Below are 20,492 nucleotides of genomic sequence, written 5' to 3' on the forward strand. Positions count from 1 at the left end.
GTGCAGTGGAGGATGGCCCAAGTTCTTGGGCCCTGCACCCCACGGGAGATCAGGATAAGCACCTGGCTCCTGCCATTGGAACAGTGCGGTGCGCCGGCCGCAGTGCGCTGGCCATGGCGGCCATTGGAGGGTGAACCAACGGCAAAAAGGAAGACCTTTCTCTCTGTCTCCCTCTACTGCCCATTCTGCCTGTCAAAAATAAAATAAATAAATAAATAAATAAATAAAAGGGCCTCACAACAAAGAATCATATCATATATTAATCATATGGTTTCATTGCTGAATTCTAACAAACTTTGATACTACACGTGATCTTAGTCAAAAGGCAGAGAAGCAATCTACTAAACTTTGCAAGAGTAACTTATTTCAATTATTCTTAAATTATTCAAAACAATTGTAAAGGAAATAACTCTTCAAACCCTTTCTATGAAGCCAGTATCACCTTAATTCGAAAAGCAGAGAAAGAGACAATGAAAAAATAGAATCATAGACCAATATCTCTGATGAACATAGGTGAAAACATCTTCAACAAAATACTAGAAAATCTAATCCAACAATGCATCAAGATCATCTACCCGGACAAATCGTTACTTATTGTAGGGATACACAGATGGTTGAATGTATGCAAATCAACATGTCATTTATCACATCAACAAATTAAAGATGAAAACTATTTGATTATCTCAATAGATGCAGAGAAAGTCATTGATAAAATGCAACATCCTTTCTTGATACAAATCTTTAAAAAATTGGGTATTGAAGGAACATACCTCAACACAATCACGGCAATGTATATAATAAAGACAAAGCCAACATCATACTGACTGGGGAAAAACTGTAAGCCTCTCTACTAAGATCTGGAATTGACAAGGATGCTCACTATCACAATTATTATTCAATATAGTTCTGGAAATTTAAACTAGGATAGTTAGACCAAAAAAAAAAAAATGAAAGCCAATGTATAAAAATTGAAAGGAGGAAATCAAATCATCCCTGTTTGCAGATGACATGATCCTTTAAAAAGAGGAACCAATAGATGCCACTAAGAGAAAATTGTTACCCTTAAGAAAATTTGGTAAATTTGTAGGATACAAATAAACACACAAAAATCAATAGCATTCTTTTAAATCAATAATTATCGGGCTGAGATAGAATGTGTAAGATTGGTCTCATTCACAATAACTACAGAAAATAGATTTTAATACTGAAATATTTAGATTTGAAGTTTCAAAGTTGATTCCATAAACCTTTCTTAAGTTAAATCATTGAACTGAAAATGATAATAAATTAAACATTTCTTTTTGAAAAGGACTTATACTCTTTCTATACTTGAATCTTATCTACTACATATATCAGAGCAACCTTAAATTTCCATCACATGCAAGATATTTTATAATTTTATCACCTTAATGATTAACATCTTTGACCCAGTGGGTAATAAGCTTGATAGTCGTCTCTTCACATGCATCCCCTTAAGAAAAACAATAAGGACAATAACCTAGAGTACTTTAAGAATTGGATTATCTTAGGCTGTGAAAATGAAATTTACAGGTGATTGAAGCAGATCACCTTTCTGTCAGTAATATTCTAATCCACGTTGCATGCAAGGATTTCTGGATTTTGGCTATGATCTCTTGTCTCTGCCGTGGATCGAGGAGTTTACCATTTTGTTTTTCATTTCTGGCTTGATGAACTGGACTCCCTAGCTCTCTCTCACCTGGTTCTGTCCAATTCATCACAGTTCAGCCTCCAAAAATATGTTCCTAATGTAAATTTCATCATACCAGTGCAACAATTAAATAACAAGAAATCATAAACATATTCTCTATCCTGCTCAAAAATCTGTGGTTTCCTATTGCTTATAAAATAGAGTAGAATCTTATATAACTAGCATATAAGATGATTCATAATATTGCAACACGTAGAGCCCTGTCTCCCAATGCTTCCAACCTCAAAGTGAAAGTACTTGCCATATCACTGTGGAGATTCTTTTTCAAACTTCACAAGCAGGCTCATATCTCCAAACACATGTTCAGGCTTCTTTACTATCCAAATGATCAAAATGCATTTACCATGTTGTAAAGTCTTAAATATCATTTAATTAGGTGTTTAAATTATAAATTTTCAAAGATTATAAACCTTGTGGTGTTCAAGAACTACAGTTGACAAAATCGAGCTAAATCAAAATGTGTTTATTTTTCAAATATCCTTTCGGAGATGCACAGAAAGAATAGGCAGATTTTACAGCCCAAACGGAATGGATAAAAACAGATCCCCCAAAGAACTCAAAGTTGCATCCATACTGAAAAAAACTTTGTGAACTAGACACCCTTAGCCATCCTCTTTTAAACAAGTGCTTATTTGGAACCCCAAAAGGCTTTTATGGTTCCTATAAAAATGCAGGTCCTACCAAATTTGCACAGCTGCTCCTCTCTGTTAGTGTCAGGCATGATAAATGAAGAGGCAGAGAGAGAAGATTGAGGAGATGAATGAAATGAGGGAGACTGTTTTCTTAAACCAGTGAGATGTTATATGACTGTCAGCTCACCTTGATAAACCACAACAAAGGCTCATGAGATAAATGTATGAGAACTACAATAATGAATCTTTTTGCTGTCACTTCTCCAGATTCAAATATCTTCTTTTTATCGTGACTGTTAAATACACAAAAACAAAACTTTTATCCCATGGATACTTCATTCCCCATCACTACCTTGAATAATTATCGACATTTCAGTCTTTGAATTCTTCCTGGTATAGTCTAAAATGGAATTGTAACTTTTGGAAAGGGAGAAAAAGTGTTATTTCTCATCAGATATTTTATGACTAAACAGAATAAAGTTAACACATATTCTAAGGAGTCTGTATTTAGCCAATGTTAAAATACTTAATGTCTACTCTTTACTAGTTTAATGGCCTGTGATGAATTAGTCACTTCCCTCCAATATGTGAATTTCCATATTGTAAAAGTAGGAACAATTACACATAGTCCCATAATTTTGTAAAGATTAAATAAGGGCCGGCGCTATGGCTCAACAGGCTAATCCTTCGCCTAGCGGCGCCGGCACACCGGGTTCTAGTCACGGTCGGGGTGCTGGATTCTGTCCAGGTTGCCCCTCTTCCAGGCCAGCTCTCTGCTATGGCCTGGGAGTGCAGTGGAGGATGGCCCAAGTGCTTGGGCCCTGCACCCCATGGGAGACCAGGAGAAGCACCTGGCTCCTGCCTTCGGATCAGCGCGGTGCGCTGGCCACAGCGCACCGACCACGGCGGCCATTGGAGGGTGAACCAATGGCAAAGGAAGACCTTCCTCTCTGTCTCTCTCTCTCACTGTCCACTCTGCCTGTCAAAAAAAAAAAAAAAGATTAAATAAGAAAATTATTTAAAGCGTATATCCAGGTATCTCTCAACCTATTTAGGACTCAACATATTAGCTATATTAGTATAAAAAGATGCACAGGATATTTGTGAGGTAAATGAATACAAGGAAAAATGGGTAAGTATATGATACTTATTAGACACTCAGTAAATCATACTTATTTAATTATGACAGACTCTCTGAACTAATGCTAGTTGTTTAATGATTTGTGTGGGCTGGTGCCATGGCTCACTAGACTAATCCTCCACCTGCGGCGCTGGCACCCCGGGTTCTAGTCCCGGTTGGGGTGCCGGATTCTGTCCCAGTCACTCCTCTTCCCGTCCAGCTCTCTACTGTGTCCCGGGAGTGCAGTGGAGGATGGCCCAGGTCCTTGGGCCCTGCACCCGCTTAGGAGACCAGGAGAGGCACCTGGCTCCTGGCTTCAGATCAGTGCGGTGCACTGGCCACAGAGAGCCTGCTGCAGCGGCCACTGGGGGGGTGAACCAACGGAAAAGAAAGACCTTTCTCTGGGTCTCTCTCTCTACTGACCACTTTGCATGTCAAAAAAAAAAAAATGATTTGTGTGATACATTCAGTTTGGGAAGAAAAATATTTTGCATTAATTTTTTCAAATGTATTTTCATAAAATTCAGTGTAGTACTAATGGAATTGAAGAAAAATGCTTTGACATAATTAAAATTATAATGATTTAAACTATATTTTTTTTCTTTAAAACAGAAATAAACAAATTTAAATTCTGGATAGTCATAGCATGATAAAATAGATTTTCTTTCTTTTCTTGCACTATCACTTTACTTGCTTCTCTGTTTTACAATGCTGGTGTAAAAATATATTCCTACATATGCTTTGGTTCCAGTGTTGTGGTGCTTCTGTTTAAGTCACCTCCTGCAGTGCCAGCATTCCATATGGGCACTAGTTCCTGTCCTGGCAACACCACTTTTGATCCATCTCCTTTCTAATGTGCCTGAGGAAGCAACCAAAGATGGCCCAAGAACTAGGTCCTATGAAGCAAAATGGGAGACGCAGGTGAAATTCCTTGCTCCTGGCTTCAGGTCATCTGGAAAGTGAACAGTGGTAAGAAAATCAATCTCTCTCTCTCTCTCTCTCTCTCTCCCTCCTTCTCCCCACCCCATCTGTAACTCTCCCTTTCAAATAAAAATAAATCTTGAACAAATATACAATATATTGTATAAAATAATTTAAGTGATATATCCAAAGTCTTAAGTATTTTCGTGATGGGCTACTTTCTCTATGAAGAAAATAATCCGTTATTTCAAAAACTAAATTAAAGATTGCAAAAAATCTTTCAACTCATTGATGTGGTTTTTAAAACAAAATTTCAATGACTTTATATAAGTAAGATGATAGTTATTTAAATAATAAAAATATAAGCTAAATATTTTAGTCATGAAAAGCATATTTTAAAGATATCAATGTGAAAAACAATCTAAATGCAGTTATATAGATATTAGCATAATAATGCATAGCAGAAAGTGTGTATAAAAGAGACAGATATAAAATGCATCAAACACTTAGCATTGTCAACAATAAAGTAGAAAGAGAGTTTGCATGGGCAAAATAGACAACCTTACAATTGTGCTTTCAAATGCTCTTTTGATTTCAAATAACATAAATGAACCCCTATATTTGTGTATCTGGCAATCTAAACACTATCTATTTCTATTTTTATTTGAATTTCCTTATACATTCTTCCTCCCTGTCTCCTTCATTTTCTCTTTCTATTTCTCTGCCTTCTTCTCCCTCCCTATTTCCCTTCTGTTCTTTTCTCCTCTATCGTCCTCAACCGCCCCCGCCCTGTCATCTCTCTCCATTTTTCTCTCTTCTTTTGCTCTATCTCTCCTCTTTTGTTTCGTAGAGACATGAGTGTTTGATTACTTTCCCACGACTTATCACCATCTATATAATAATTGTTTATCTGTGAATAGTTAGTCAATAGGGCAATATATGTGTTCATAAAAATATAGCGTTTATGTGGGAACAGTTCCAGGAAACATAGGCTCTTTCTTCCTTATCAATTGGAACCTCAAATTCATTTTTCATACTAAAGTAAAAGTTCAGATAAAATTTCCCAACATGCACATATAATTAAACAATATAACTTGCAGAAGAATAGATAGAGATGCAATGAGGTAGAGGGAATGACAGGTCAATTTAATTATACAAAGGAATTATTTACTGATTTAAAAGAAACAAAAACTAGACATTTTAAGAGTTAGTACAAGCAAAAACTAGCGCAGGTCTTCAAAAAAACTTCCATCAACTCAATTAGATAAAATTCCACCTGATTAATAAAATGCTCAGATTCAGAAAGTCAAGTAATAAAATATGCAAATTTTCAGGAAAGCATGCAGAAATTCAGCTCCTTTGAATTTCAGCTCATCCGTTCAATTATACAGAAGACCCAGGGTGGAACACAGTTTCATCTCTAAATTTTAAAGTGAGATGAACTAGGAACATGTCTTTATTAAAATGATTGAACATTCTGTCTCATATACACATCTTTACCACCAGAATAATCAGTTTGTTTCTGTGATTTTTGGCATTGAATTCCCGTCTGACAACATGATATGCTATGACTACAAAGCAACAAAGAAGACAACATAATTATTTAGTCGGGATAAGCTCTGAAAATTACTTGCTACTGTGCATCAAAAACAGCATGCAATTACATCATTGGTAGGAAGACCCTAACACTGGAGAGTTCCTGGTAATTATCAGAACCCCAATTGTAATGTGGACAGAACGGACTATGGAGTCATGCACAAATAGTTTTGAGTGTCAGCTCCATCTCCTGCTATGCAATAATGTGAGTAACTTAGTAAACCTCAGGTACCTACACTTGGATATTTTATAGGAGAATAACGTTAAACATCACTTACAAACATTGGTATTGTGATCACTAAATTATGACAATGAAACAAATAAACATATAAAACATTATATCTCAACAATATTTCAGAGAACAAAGAACATTTTTTTATGAAAAATATGCCATGGAATTAACATCAAAGGAAAGGGAGAGAGTGATAGAGAGTGAGCTCTAGAGAGACACTGCTCACCTGCTGGTTCACTCCCCAAATGCCCACAAGAGCCAGGGCTGACCTGGTCACAATCAGGATCCTTAATGCAATCTGGATCACCCAAGGATGTCAGGGACCCAACTGCCTTCACCTTCACCTACTGCCTCCCAGGTATGCTTCAGCAGGAAGCTGAAATTGGGAGCAGAGCTAGTATTAGAACCCAGGCACTCTGATATAGACGGTGGGTGGGTGTCACTAGTGTCATCTTAGTCACTGTGTCAAACACCATCCCCTGATGTTGACATTCAAAATGTTGCCATTACAACAAAATGTTGATAACATAGGTAATACAGCAAGGTGAATAAAGTGAAGACCTAGCCTATCCCACCAATTTTGTTATGATCTGAATATTGATGTCTATCCAAAATTCTTAAGTTGAGATCATTATTCCCAAGATGATGCTCTTAGGAGCAAAAGCAAAGGAGAGGATGGAGCCTTCATGAGATTATTGTCTTCATAAAAGAGGTCTCACACAGATCTTTCACTCTTTCCACTATGTGTTACAGGGAGAAGATATCTGGATTTCCTGGCACCACAAGCTGGACTTCCTAGAATCCACAACTATGAGGAAAAAAAAATCCATTGTTTATAAACCACTGCATTAAATAGACCATGACAAATTTCTTTACCTCTATATGCTGTATGAAATTTGGAAACTTATTGCAACTCACTGAGGTTCTGAATCCCTATCTGTAAGATACGAAAAATAGTACCTACCTCAATCAGTTGTTAGAATTAGATTTAAAAAAAAATACAAAATATACAATGAAATATTTTGTACAAGTGTTAAATTTAGTTTATATCTTTCCTGTCACTTTTTAAGTACCTCATTTTTTCATTAAAGCTTGTATTTTTTTTTTTTTTGATAGGCAGGGTTAGACTGTAAGAGAGAGAGACAGAGAGAAAGGTCTTCCTTCCATTGGTTCTCCCCCTAAATGGCCGCCACAGCCAGTGCACTGCACCGATCCAAAGCCAGGAGCCAGGTGCTTACTGCTGGTCTCCCATGTGGGTACAGGACCTAAGAACTTGGGCCATCATCCACTGCCCTCCCGGGCCACAGCAGAGAGCTGGACTGGAAGAGGAGCAACTGGGACAGAATCCGGCACCCCAACTGGGACTAGAACCTTTCTATGATCCAACCTTTTCATAAGAAATGGACTTCTCATATTTTAGTACTGTTTTAATACTTAAAATGTCAGAAACTAGAAATCAAAAGATAAAAAGACTGAAAATGTAACACTGAATCCACGTATTGGCTCTGAATGTACTTGATGGAGCCAATAGTAGAAGGCAATGTCTGACACTTAGTGTCCCTAAACAGGTGTCGCTAAGGAAATCACTTCCACTTTCTGAAGCTTAATTTACCATGGAAATATTTTTATATTCTTGTCCTCAAAATGTTTACTATGAAATTGAAAATGAGAAGCTTAATCAAATTTTCAACATGCAAAAAAAAGAATGAAATCATCAAGAGCTACAGAAATAGAGAGGAGAAAACCATTGTGTGTCTTGTTGAGGAAATTGTAGTCAAATGATTTATCGAATTATGCTTTGTGTTCATGCCTTACTGCTTGACTAAGTCTCTTATAATAAACATTAGCAGGCTTAATGGGTTATCTTTATCTATCAGATAAACAGATTAACCATTATTCAAAATGTTTTAAAAATAAATCACAATTCAAAATGTTATATGAAAGTAAATATGGAAAATTATATCTAATAGGGAAATAAATAAAATCTTCTGAAGGCTTTGGAAATCATGTACAATTCAGAAATTATCTGGAGGCATGCCTACTTTCTTTGAAAACTATCACAGCAGCATGAAGACTGATTCCAATAAAACCAACCTCTTCAAATGGTCTGATGGAGAATATCCCAGAATGACAATAGTGTTTGGTTTTTCAGCACAATTACTGCAGGCCATGACTTGCCTAAAAATTGTGTTAACCAAACATCTGCCAACAACTCATCAAGGCTATCAACTACTGCACAATGAATATTGGATATAATAGCAAACTAGGATTTCTTAAAACTCTGCCAAAATTGCTTTAAAATGAAAAAGCTGGCATGATTTTCAACCTGCAGCTCCAGGATTTATTTTCTGCACATTTTATTCTCTCACTGCCCTAGAGAATGTTTTATTGTTGAAAAACTTTCTTTGGTCAGAGCCTCATAGTAATGGCAAGAAACTGAGCCCCAAACATGAGCTATTCTTGTTTTTCATTTTCTCATAATATTAAGAAAAATTAAATGCTTGCTATTTGTAGTAAGCAAAAATTGCAAAACTCATTTATATTGAGCAGTAATTCTTAATCCCTAAATGAAAATTAAAATTTCACATGCTAAATTTAAAATTTAAATGTCTATATGCTATTAAGCATTAACCAGTAAATTTGAAAGATGCAGGAAAATGATGTGGAGTAGGAACAGCATTTACTTTCTCAATTTAATCTATACGGTCATTTAAGCACAATTATTTTTATTTTGTTTTTTTAAGCAAAGTCACTTATAAAGTAATCCAGCTATCCCCAATCTGATACTCCAATATTGTATTGAGCCTTTAGCAATTCACTTCATGTTCTGTATGTCACCAAGACAAAACAAACAAAAAAATGGACTCCAAAAGCCATTTTTCTAACCACTATTGCTTAGGTTGCATACAGCACAGGCAAGAAATGGAATAAACTCACAATAAGAGCTGAGTATAGACATAGTCTCTAATTTCCACTTTGGATCTTTGATCATAGAACATTCTAAGATTTAAATTCCAGGAAAGGTTTTTTTGAAGAAACTAATAATGACATCTATGGTGTGGTAGAACATGGTATATTTGCTATTATGTATAATCATAATGACACACCTGCAAGATGTCAACATTACTTATTAAGTTTTGAAAATAGGAAGTTAAAAGCTATCATTTTGTAGTCCCTTTTCAAGATATTATTGGCTATTCATAGTGGCTTGCATTCCCTTTTAAAAATAGGATCAGCTTGACAATTTTAATGAAACATCCCAATAAAATTTTGATAAAAATTACGTCTTTTTTTCTTTAGTGAATATTTATTTATTTATTTTGAAAACCAGAGTTATAAAGAGAAGGGAAAGACACAGAAAAAGAAACATCTTCCATTTGCTGTTTTCCTCTTTACATGACTGGCAATGAACTGCACAGGGCCAGGCAGAGGCCAGGAGCCAGAAGATTCTACTGGGTATCCCATGTGGGTATAGGGACTCAAACACTTGTGTAATCTTCCACTGCTTTTTCCAGATTGTTATCAGTGAGCTGGATTGGCAGTGGAGCAGCTGGGACATACAACTGCACCTAAATGGGATGCCAGTGTCGCAGAGGGTGGCTTTGCCCACTACACCACAGCATCAGGCCTGGGGATTGAGTTTTCTCTATGGAGTAACTTAAGAAAATATCATTTTAACATTATGAATTGTTCCTTTTTAAAAGATTTATTTATTTATTATGAAAGTCAGTGTTACAGAGAGATATCATCCATCTGCTAGTTCATTGCCCATATGGCTGCCATGGCTAGGGCTGGGCCAGACCAAAGCCAAGAGCTGGGAGTTTTCAGAGTCTTCCATGTGGGTTCAAGGGGCCAAAGATTTGGGCCATTTTCCATTGCTTTTCCAGGCCATTAGCAGGAGATGGATCAGAAGTGGAGCAGCTAGGACCCAAAATGGTGCCCATATGTGATACCTGCTCCTCCACAATGCCATCTCCCACCCCTATGTTTTTTAAGATTTATTTATTTATTTTTAAAGAGTTATAAGAGAAAGGGAGAAACAAAGAATGATAACAATTCCTCTAATCATAAACACAGGCTGTATCTCCAATTACTTAGATCTTTTAAAATTCCTTTCAGTAACAGTTTATAGTTTTTTTTTTTTCAGTGTGTAAGTCTTGCACTTACTTTGTTTTCATTATTCTTAACTACTTGCCTCATTTTCATTCTATTATTAGTGGGGTTTTCTTATTTTACAGATTATTAACTGTTAACACACAGAAATGCAAATAATTTGCTGTATTTGGATCTTAGATGGAAAGATTTTAATTGACAATGAGCTCAAGTCAACCTGTGATGAGCTCTGTAAAAAGAAGAATGGAATTGTAATGTTGATTTTGATTAATGATGATGGTATATCCAGAATAAGAGTAATAGGTCCCTCATATTGTGCTTATCAATATAGACTGATAAAGTATGTTCCATTCTACATATTTGACTTCTGATATAATAATAATAAGGGACCAACTAAAATTTTGAGATGGAAGGCTGGGCAGGAAAAACAGAATGGGAAGTTGATTTGGTTCTCTTATGCTTCAGTCAATTTCTTACTGTTCAATCAAAAATATTTAACCACTGTGAGGCTTTCTTTAGTCTTTTTGAAACAGATATGGAGTGTTCTTGGCTAAAATGACAGGCATAAATCAATGAAACTGAATCGAATGTTGAAAAGTGAACTTATAATTGTGTTCAATTGTTTTTTACAAAGGTGATAAAATAGCTCAATAGAGAAAGAATATTCTTTAAAGCAAATTGTTTTAAAGATGGGTGCAAGTAAATATCAACATGAAATTAACACACAATCCAGAGAAAAATATAGTAAGTCTAAAGGCAGGAAATAAAATTATAATTTTATTACAGAAAACATACGAGAAAGTACTTCTGTTTTTGGAGTAGGTAAAAGTGTGTGTGTGTGTGTGTAAAGATGAATAAAGAACTCAGACTAGACTATATTGAAACTAAAAAAATATATACTTTTAAAAGACTGTCTTCAGAACTTCTGTTTGGTTCCCACTCTAAGAACAAAGGCCTTGGAGTTCATGACTTCCACCTTCACAACAGGACATAAAGCTGAATACATTGAAAATCTAAACATCTCCTTATCTATCAGAAAATTGACATTAAGTGACAAACCACTATTCACCAAATGTATAGACTGGTGAATGCAGAGAATAAAAACAAGCAACCTGAAGCAGAATCCACTGAAGTTAGTGACTACTAGTTACTATTAGATATCTTTCAGTAAGTTGCTGAAGGCTGAATATGGACAACCATGAAATACAGAAACTCCTAGAGGCCTAGTCCTGGTAGGAGAGAACCCATACCTTTGTAGGCTTAAACTACAGAGTCCCTATTGAGTTTTAACTGTGAAGATCCAAGGATAGTTAAACACATGTATTTTATCATACCGAGGAAAATAGTCACTTTGACATAATTCTAGCACACTCTTCTCAATGAAGCCCTCCCCAGGAAGGAAAAATACTACTCAAGTCTTATCTGGTATAAATGAAAGAAAATACCCATTTGATCCCCGTATAAGCTTACAATTTCAAATAAGAGAAAGAGGAAAAAAAAAAGAGCTGAGGTGCACTGGTGAGAATCATAGCTCTGAGGTCTATTCACCTAAAGATGGAAAATAATAAAAGAATTATAAAATGCTTCTCCTATGCACATATTTTATTACTATATGAAAATACTTCCTGAAGCTGGCATTGCAGCTAGGCAGATTTAAATAAAAAACTAGAGATGCCATAAAAACTAATAAAGATCTACAATCTGTCTGAGGGAAAATAAAAGGCATACATTTAGAAATGAAAGTATACAATCTTTAATAAAAATAAATAAAGCAATAGAATGGAATTCTCTCTCTAGCAATAATTCACAGATCTGAGTTAGGAAATCCATAAGGATATGGTTGAATTGAATAGTACATGAATCTAATGGATATTTGTAGAATATTTTATTAGACAAAAATAAAATACATATTTTTCTCAAATTGACCTGAAACGTTCATAAAAATTGCTGTATTCCGAGCAATTATATACATGAAAACAAATTTGAAAGAATAGAAACAGTGTAAAGCATTCCTTAAAACTACAATGGGATTAACTCGGAAATCAGTAACCAAAAGATTTCTGGTTGACTTTAGAACTCTATGTATCATTACTCAATTGTTCTGTGAATCTGCAACTATGTAAAATAGTCCCTTATTTTTTGAAAAATGCCATTAAGAAAAATAAAAGATAATATTTTCAAGCCCATCCCTGATAAAGGATTTATATCCAGAAAATATGATTCTTAGAACTCCATACTAAGAAAATAACAAGTTAATTAAACCATAGGAAAAATTAGAATAGTAATTTTCCTGAAGAAATATATGAATTGCCAATAATGCCATGAAAATATACCCAACATCATTAATTATAAGGAAATTTGTAAATTAAACAAAAATGAAATCTGATTTTACAATCACTAGCATTTGTTTTCTAACAAAGAAGCAAGTGGTAACAAAGATGCAGAGAAAGTAAAATTCTAATACATTGCTAATGAGATTTTAAAGCAATGTAGCCACTTCAGAAAACAATTGTTTCTTAAAAAGTTAGGCATACATTTACCATAAAACTCAGCAATTCCACTTTGAGGTATCTACTGAAAAGAAATTAAAACAGAGGTCTTCAGAAGATATTCAAATAAGTGTTCATAGCATTGTTATTCATGATAGCTACAAAATGAAAACAACCCAGAAGTTAGCTACTGGTGAATGGATAATGAAAATGTGGTGTAATCATAAAAAGAAATTCTATTTAGCAAAAAAAAGAGGACAAAATATTGTAGCATCAGTAAACTGAAAATCACTATGATGCATAAAAGAAGCTGCCTGCCAAAGATCATATCTATGAACAATTTAAAATTACAAAATTCTTGGAAAACACAAATTGATACACAAAGAAGCCAAGTTCATTGTTTTCTATAACCAAAGATAGAAATTGAGTAGGGATTGGTTCTTTTAAAAGGTATATTGAGGGTCTGCGAAGTGACATAGTGGGTAAAGCCACCGTCTGCAGTGCCAGCATCCGATATGGGTGCCGGTTTGAGTCCCAGCTGCCCCCATTCCGATCCAGCTCTCTGCCATGATTTGGGAAAGCAGTAGAAGATGAGCAAGTCCTTGGGACCCTGCACCCGCATGGGAGACCCAGAAGAAGCTCCAGGCCCCTGGCTTTGCATTGGTTCAGCTCTAGCCTTTGCCGCCATTTGGGGAGTGAGCCAAGAGATGGAAGATCTCTCTCTCTCTCTCTCTCTCTCTCTGCCTTTGCCTCCATGTAACTCTGCCTTTAAAATAAATAAATAAATCTTTTAAAAAAAAGGCGTAGTAGAAAACATAACTTTTTTCACAATAATTAAGAGAATACTAACTTCTACACAGAAACAAATGGGCAGAAGTTAACAGAATATGTCTCCACTTATGCATTTTCTTTTTTAATAATAATACTGCTGTCTTACACAATGAAAAATACATTCATAGCATATAGTAGACTTTGTTCCAATGTCTGCACTTGATCAGAGTCTGGTAGATCTCTTTGACATTCTGTTGCCTGCCCCATTTTTTACTATTTTTGGCTTAACATAGGTACATATTTTATTTTATTTTTTATTACTGAAATTTCTTAATTCAATACTTTCTGAATGCTTTTGTTTTATAAGATAGAAAAACAATTTTAAAAATTAAAATAAGATGCTGTTTACTAAATAGAGCACTGACAACAAAATTAAGAGGCCAGCACTGTGGCCCAGTGGATTAAGCTGCTGTCTGCAGTGCTGGCACCCTGTATGGGTGCCAATTTCAGCCCAATCTTTTCCACTTCTGATCCAGCTCCCTGCTAATGGTCTGGGAAAACAGAGGAAGAAGATGGCTCAAGTCCTTGAGCCCATGCCCCAACTTGGAGACCCAGATGAAGCTTCTGCCTCCAGGCATTGCAGCCATTTGGGGTGTGAAACAGTGGATAGAGGATCTCTTTCTCTGCTCTCCTCTTTCCCTCTGTAACTCTTTCAAATAACTAAAAACTAATTTTATGAAATTAAACAATTCTCTCTTCTACTGTCTCTCCCTATATAAAAGTACAATTGGTTTAATCTCAAAGTAAAGAAATGCTATAAAAACGTATATATACATGTTCTAAAACACACACACACAAAGAATATAAATACAGAAAATGGGTAAGAATTGCATTGCGTATTTTCCTTTAAAGTGGAATCGTGTTTTGTTTCCTCAGTAAGTTTGTATGTTCAATAAAGTCACCAAAATTAGAGCTTGAGTCTCTGGCTTTGTAGACTCAAGTTAAAAGCAGTAGCTGCAGATGGACCATATTGAAGGAAAAGGAGTTACGACAGAGACAACAAACAATGAAAGTGGAAGGGAAGGGAAACAAACAACACAATAGAACTGATTCTGAGCAGGCACATTGTCATTAAGAAAAGTAGACCAGGAGCCGGCGCAGCAGCTCACTAGGCTAATCCTCCGCCTTGCGGCGCCGGCACACCGGGTTCTGGTCCCGGTCGGGGCACCGATCCTGTCCCGGTTGCCCCTCTTCCAGGCCAGCTCTCTGCTGTGGCCTGGGAGTGCAGTGGAGGATGGCCCAAGCCCTTGGGCCCTGCACCCCATGGGAGACCAGGAGAAGCACCTGGCTCCTGCCATCGGATCAGCGCGGTGCGCTGGCCACAGCGCACCTACCGCGGCGGCCATTGGAGGGTGAACCAATGGCAAAGGAAGACCTTTCTCTCTGTCTCTCTCTCACTGTTCACTCTGCCTGTCAAAAAATAAAGAAAGAAAAAAAAAAAAAAAAGAAAAGTAGACCAGAATGTTGCTCTGTGGAACCTCAGCAAATCACACAGAATGTTTCAGTTTGCCTCTGAAAAAAAGATATTTTTATGTAGCTTCAGAAAAATGTATGGCAGCATAAAAATATTCTCCATAAAGTTAATGCTAATGTCTTGCTATTCAGTTAGACATCAAAACCCGTGTATATGATTTCCAAAAAAATTTACACCAAAATAATCTTATTTTTTTCATTTTATTTTTCTTGAACTTTTTGAAGCACTCTCATGCTTGCAAACATTAACTATCTCCCTAAATCAAACTGAATTCTTTAGCTTGGAAACTCAGGACCTCTCACTCTCTGGCTCCAAGTGTTTTTAAACTCATATCACACCACTTTCTGCACATATTCTCTAACCATTCGGTTCTAGTATCTTCCTGTCATTGAAAATTTGTACAAGGATTTAGCCATTCTACAACCTAGAATAAAATTGCTCTCTCCTTGCATGGAGGTAAACTGCAGAATATTTTATTTCTACTTCTCATTAGCTTTATATTTAAATCGAATGGTTTGAGTATATGTTTAAATATATAGAGCTATTGAAGGCAAAAATCATTTTGAAATTAGTTTACTAATCCAAAATTGGCAGCCAATGAGTTAAAAAAAATAAAGAATGATTTGGTTAACATATTTTTCTATTTCACCTTATTTTCATTAGCTACCTCTGGACTTTATTCCAGCATTAGTAGTTTCAGCAAACACTTTCTATTGTGGATTGAAGAATAACCCTTAATCTGCTCAACACAGTTATTGTCATTCATTGTTTGTCAAATCTAGACATAACAGATGTACAAACTTAATTCTGTCAAAATCCGAGAACTAAATTTCACTGTGCATATTTTGGGTGAAAAAATCACAGGAAGCAAGTTTCATATTTCATATTATTATTGCAAGATTAAACATACCTTTTTTTAAAGAATAATTTATATATTTTTGAAAGGCAGAGTTACAGATCAAGAGAGAGAGAGAAAGAGAGAGGGAGAGGGAGATACAGTAAGAACTATCCCATCCATTGGTTCACTCCCCAGATGGCTACAACAGCCAGGGTTGGGTCAGATTGAACCCAGAAGCCTGAAATTACATTCAGGTCTCTCAAGTGAGTGTAGGGGCTCAAGAATTTGCTCCATCGTCTGCTGCTTTCCCAGGCATAGAAGCAGGATCTGTATCAGAAGTAGAGCATCCAGTATTCGAACCGCTGCCCATAAGGGATGCTGATGTCACACGCAGTGGGTTTACCCGCTGTTCCACAATGCTTGCCCCAGAAATATCTTTCTAATATGATGTCTCTGTAATTGATTCTATTTGCTTTATGTGGACAACACTGCATAATCACATCCCATGGAAAAATTTTTTTCTTTGCTTTTGGTTTTAATACTTCAACAGCTAAATGTGGTAAAAGAATGAACATATTGCTAAGCCTATTGCAACCCACTTACCTTCAAAAATTCACATTCACAATTGTCCTAAGAATATGGCTCTATTTCCTAATGGGACCCCAGCCTAATTTATATCCAAAGAGCATTTTCATTCTTGCATTTAAAAGCAATTTGCATTTGTTTTTATGTCCATTAGTCTGTGAGGATACTCTAGTAGGTAGACAAACAGAAAATTCAGTGCACACTAAGGTGCCTAAGTCTGAAACTTTTATCAAAGTAGATCATGGAGGTGGATGAAATGAGGTTTCTAAACACTATGGGTTCAAAAAATCTAAGCATTTAAAAGCATTTACTTAGACATCAGGTGTTACATACATATATGAAGCTTTTTGGTGGCATACGCTAGTATTTTTAAAATACTTATGAAATTATATTCATGTTTGATGCTGTAAAATCTGTTTTAAGTTAACCTTACATCTTGAGAATCACACACAGTGGTACTCGAATTTTTCTTTCTTGACTCAACTTGAGAACTCTCATTGTGCCGAGGAGCACTTTGTTGAAGCTTCAAGAGAAACAAAGACAGAAAAAGAAAAGGAGAGATGATTAAAAAAAAGAGAATTAGGTTTAATAAATTCACATGGTTATTGCAACACTTGATAAAATGTCAATTTTGTATTCAATAAAAATAATAAAATGAAAACTTTATGTATACTGGAGATCTTAAAAATTCTTAACTTTGAAATTAAATAGCATAAATTCTATTCAGTTTTGCATTAGTGATATACAATGGGATTGTTTTCCCAGTGAAAATATCAATGTTTTGTGCAGTAAAATTTTATTTTGAGAATCTTGATTGTTCAAAATATAAAATCCTTTCCTTTTCCCTTATTTTAACCTACAGTATATTTGAGTAAATACATAACCCATTTTCCTCCTAAGGAAAAAAAAAAGTTTTATTAAGTATCACAGTTTGCATATTCACCCCAATTCCTCACAAACTAATCAGACCATTTAAAGCTCTCAAAACCCTACGTTTTATTCTAGAAGTCACCTCTTTGGAAACATTTAATCAAAAGTCAAAACAATCTTCACTCCAGATTCTGGTCAGAGAAAGGGATGTTAATTTTATTATAGCAGATAAAAGATTATAATGTAAAGATTTCTATAGGCAGATCTAAGTTTGTACAGTCAAACTTATATGTGATTCTTTGGCAGAACTAATTTGCATTTGGTGTTATGTCCATCAGTCTGTGAGGTTACTCTAGTAGGAGGACAAATAGAAAATTGGGTGCATGCCAAGGTGCCTGAGTCTGAAACTTTTAACAAAATGGATCATGGAGGGGGATGAAATGAGGTTTCTAAATAATGTGGGTTCAAAAAATCTAAGAGTAAATCAAAGCCTCGTCAGAGTACTTAAATCTCACTAGGATTTTTCACCAGTACTGCCTTCAACCCTCACTTAATTTTTCCATAAGCAATTAAAAGCTTTGGTAGGGAAAAATCTTACAAAAATAATATCTTTACAGAAATAAACTCAAAACACTAAATAAATCTGTTAGGAAACTGGCGCAGTTTTATCTATGGCGCGATCTACACCCTGATTTACATCCTAAGCCCTGGCTCCCACTGCCATTGCTGGAAGCCAGGTGGCCACATGGCCCAACCTCTGTTGTCAAGCTCTACCCCCATCCTAATGGGATTTGCTACTCCTGCTTCCCTGCCCGCCCTCAGGCAAAGTTTTAAAAGGGCCTGTTCCTGAACAAGTGTCTCCCTTGGCTTCTTTCTTCTCTCTTGGTTCCTCCCTCTTGGCTCTTCTCTCCTGCTCACTTGGCGCCTCTCATCTGCTCTCCTCTCCTCCTCTCGTCTCTCTTCTCTCTGCTCTATCTTCTCTCCTCACTAGCTCCTCTCCTCTGTCTCTCTCTCTCTCTTTTTTATACTCTCTTTCTCTCTCTTATCCTTCTTTATCTCTCCCCTCCAGTCTGCTGGGTTTTCCCCAATAAACTCTTTCCCTTACCCTGGTGTTCAGTGTGCTTTGTGACTGCTAACAGAAATATATAACAAAACCTGATAGAATATTAAGTGCAAAAATATAATGAACCTAATAGACTATTAAAGAAACATAAAATAAGGTAACTAAATTCACAAAATAGTTCCCATATTAAGTAACCCAAATCCCATATTAAGTAACCCATGTTAAGTTAACAAATTCCTCTTTATATTTAAAGAAATGTAACTCATTAAATAAAGTCCAGAAAACTCTTAGAGTTTATATCTCTTTACTCTCCTTCTCTCCCATTTTTTCATTGTCTAGGATTCCTATTTCTGATCTCCCTTGTGTATCTTCTCTAAGAATAAAAAAGGCAATTAAGTAAGAAAATAAATTTCTCCTTTCTAATCCTATTAAATGTCTTCAATAATCTTTAGAGCTAGCACTTAAACAAAACAATTCAAAGAACAGTCAAGCATTCAGAGCAGAATGACTTTGGTGGATAGAAAGATAGCAAAGGGTTGTTTTTGTCTACAGAATTTACACAATTTGCTATTCACATAAATAACAATATAAAGTGCATTAAGGAAGAGGGGACACAATCAAGGATGCACATATTTTCAAATGATGATGGTCAATCTCATGTGGGAGAATGAGAATAGGCATGATGCAAAGTGTTAAATGCAAAATGGGTCTCTGAATGATTAAGCCTAGGGTAAGCATTAGGGACACTGTTCCCAGTGAGGAAAATAATTTAACCAAAGGCACAGAGGAAGACGAATCAACGGCTAGCATGTTAGTTTATAGGGTAGAAGCAGAGCAATCAAGAAAAGCGCGCTACAAAATGGAGAGGAAACCACAAAACTGAACTACAATTGTGCTTAAATTTAGTGGTCAAATGAAGTCTCCCATGTTTTAAGCAGATGTATGACAAGATTAGAAGCCCTGTCAACATGATGTGGCAGCATTGCATAGCTAAAGATGGAACAGAAGAGAATTAGCATGGGGAAGTCAACAAAGAAGCTATTAAAATTACCAGACAGATGATTTAAACTAAAAAGACTGAAATATACCGGAATGTAGTATCGATATTGGTCACTGAAAAGACTGGACACTGAATAAAACAGTCATTTGAGAAAAATGTTAGAATCTATGGCATTTAGATAATTCTGTGGAGGGAAAAAATTGAGAGGCATGTTTGTAGCAAGAAGGAACTACTACATTCTTATAAGGGAATTTAAAGCCCTTGGGACACATAAATAGGTAAGCAATATTAGGATAGAAGTGTTAAAAGAGAAAATCACCCTTAACAAGAGCCAAAATAGCTATTTATTCTAGCTCTAATCTACTGAACATCTACCACCAGTGTTCCCATGACTCACAACTTACAGATGTTTTGAGAAAACAGGTTAAAGAACAGGGAGAATAAACAAACAATAGTACTGGAAAAGAGTCTCCCCTGACACTCTCAGCAAGAACTACTACTGCAAAACATGAAGAAGGAATTAAATCACACTAACAGGAAGGAATGATTTTAGAGTATTTTCTTCCACTTGAACCTTCAGATAACAGAAAGTTCTGGCATTACTTTGTAAATTTATTTTAATGTACAAAAGCATTAATGGGAATTGAAAACTGCATTCTAGTAATAAGTATTTTATTTATCAATGTTGCTTCTAATCTTTGTCAATGTGCACATGCAGTTTCTCTTTAGTAATTTTTTTTTCTTTTTTTAAACTTTTATTTAGTAAATATAATTTTCCAAAGTACAGTTTATGGATTACAATGGCTTTTTCCTCCCATAACTTCCTTCCCACCCACACCCCTCCCATCTCCTGCTCCCTCTCCCATTACATTCATATCAAGATTCATTTTCAATTATCTTTATATACAGAAGATCGATTTAGTATATATTAAGTAAAGATTTCATCAGTTTACACCCACACAGAACATAAAGTATAAAATACTGTTTCAGTACCAGTTA

At 35.7% G+C, this 20,492-nt stretch overlaps 1 protein-coding gene across 1 annotated transcript in view; it reads right to left on the reverse strand.

Moving 5' to 3' along the window:
• Positions 1–20,492, reverse strand: part of LUZP2 (leucine zipper protein 2) — a 293,256-nt gene that overhangs the window by 16,049 nt on the left and 256,715 nt on the right. Inside the window, exon 10 of the mRNA XM_062197489.1 lies at positions 16,994–17,083. Coding sequence (XP_062053473.1) covers positions 16,994–17,083 — 90 coding nt within the window. The remainder of the gene's footprint in view (positions 1–16,993; positions 17,084–20,492) is intronic.

The sequence above is a fragment of the Lepus europaeus genome, chromosome 7 (genome assembly GCF_033115175.1).
Source record: "Lepus europaeus isolate LE1 chromosome 7, mLepTim1.pri, whole genome shotgun sequence".
NCBI lineage: Eukaryota > Metazoa > Chordata > Mammalia > Lagomorpha > Leporidae > Lepus > Lepus europaeus.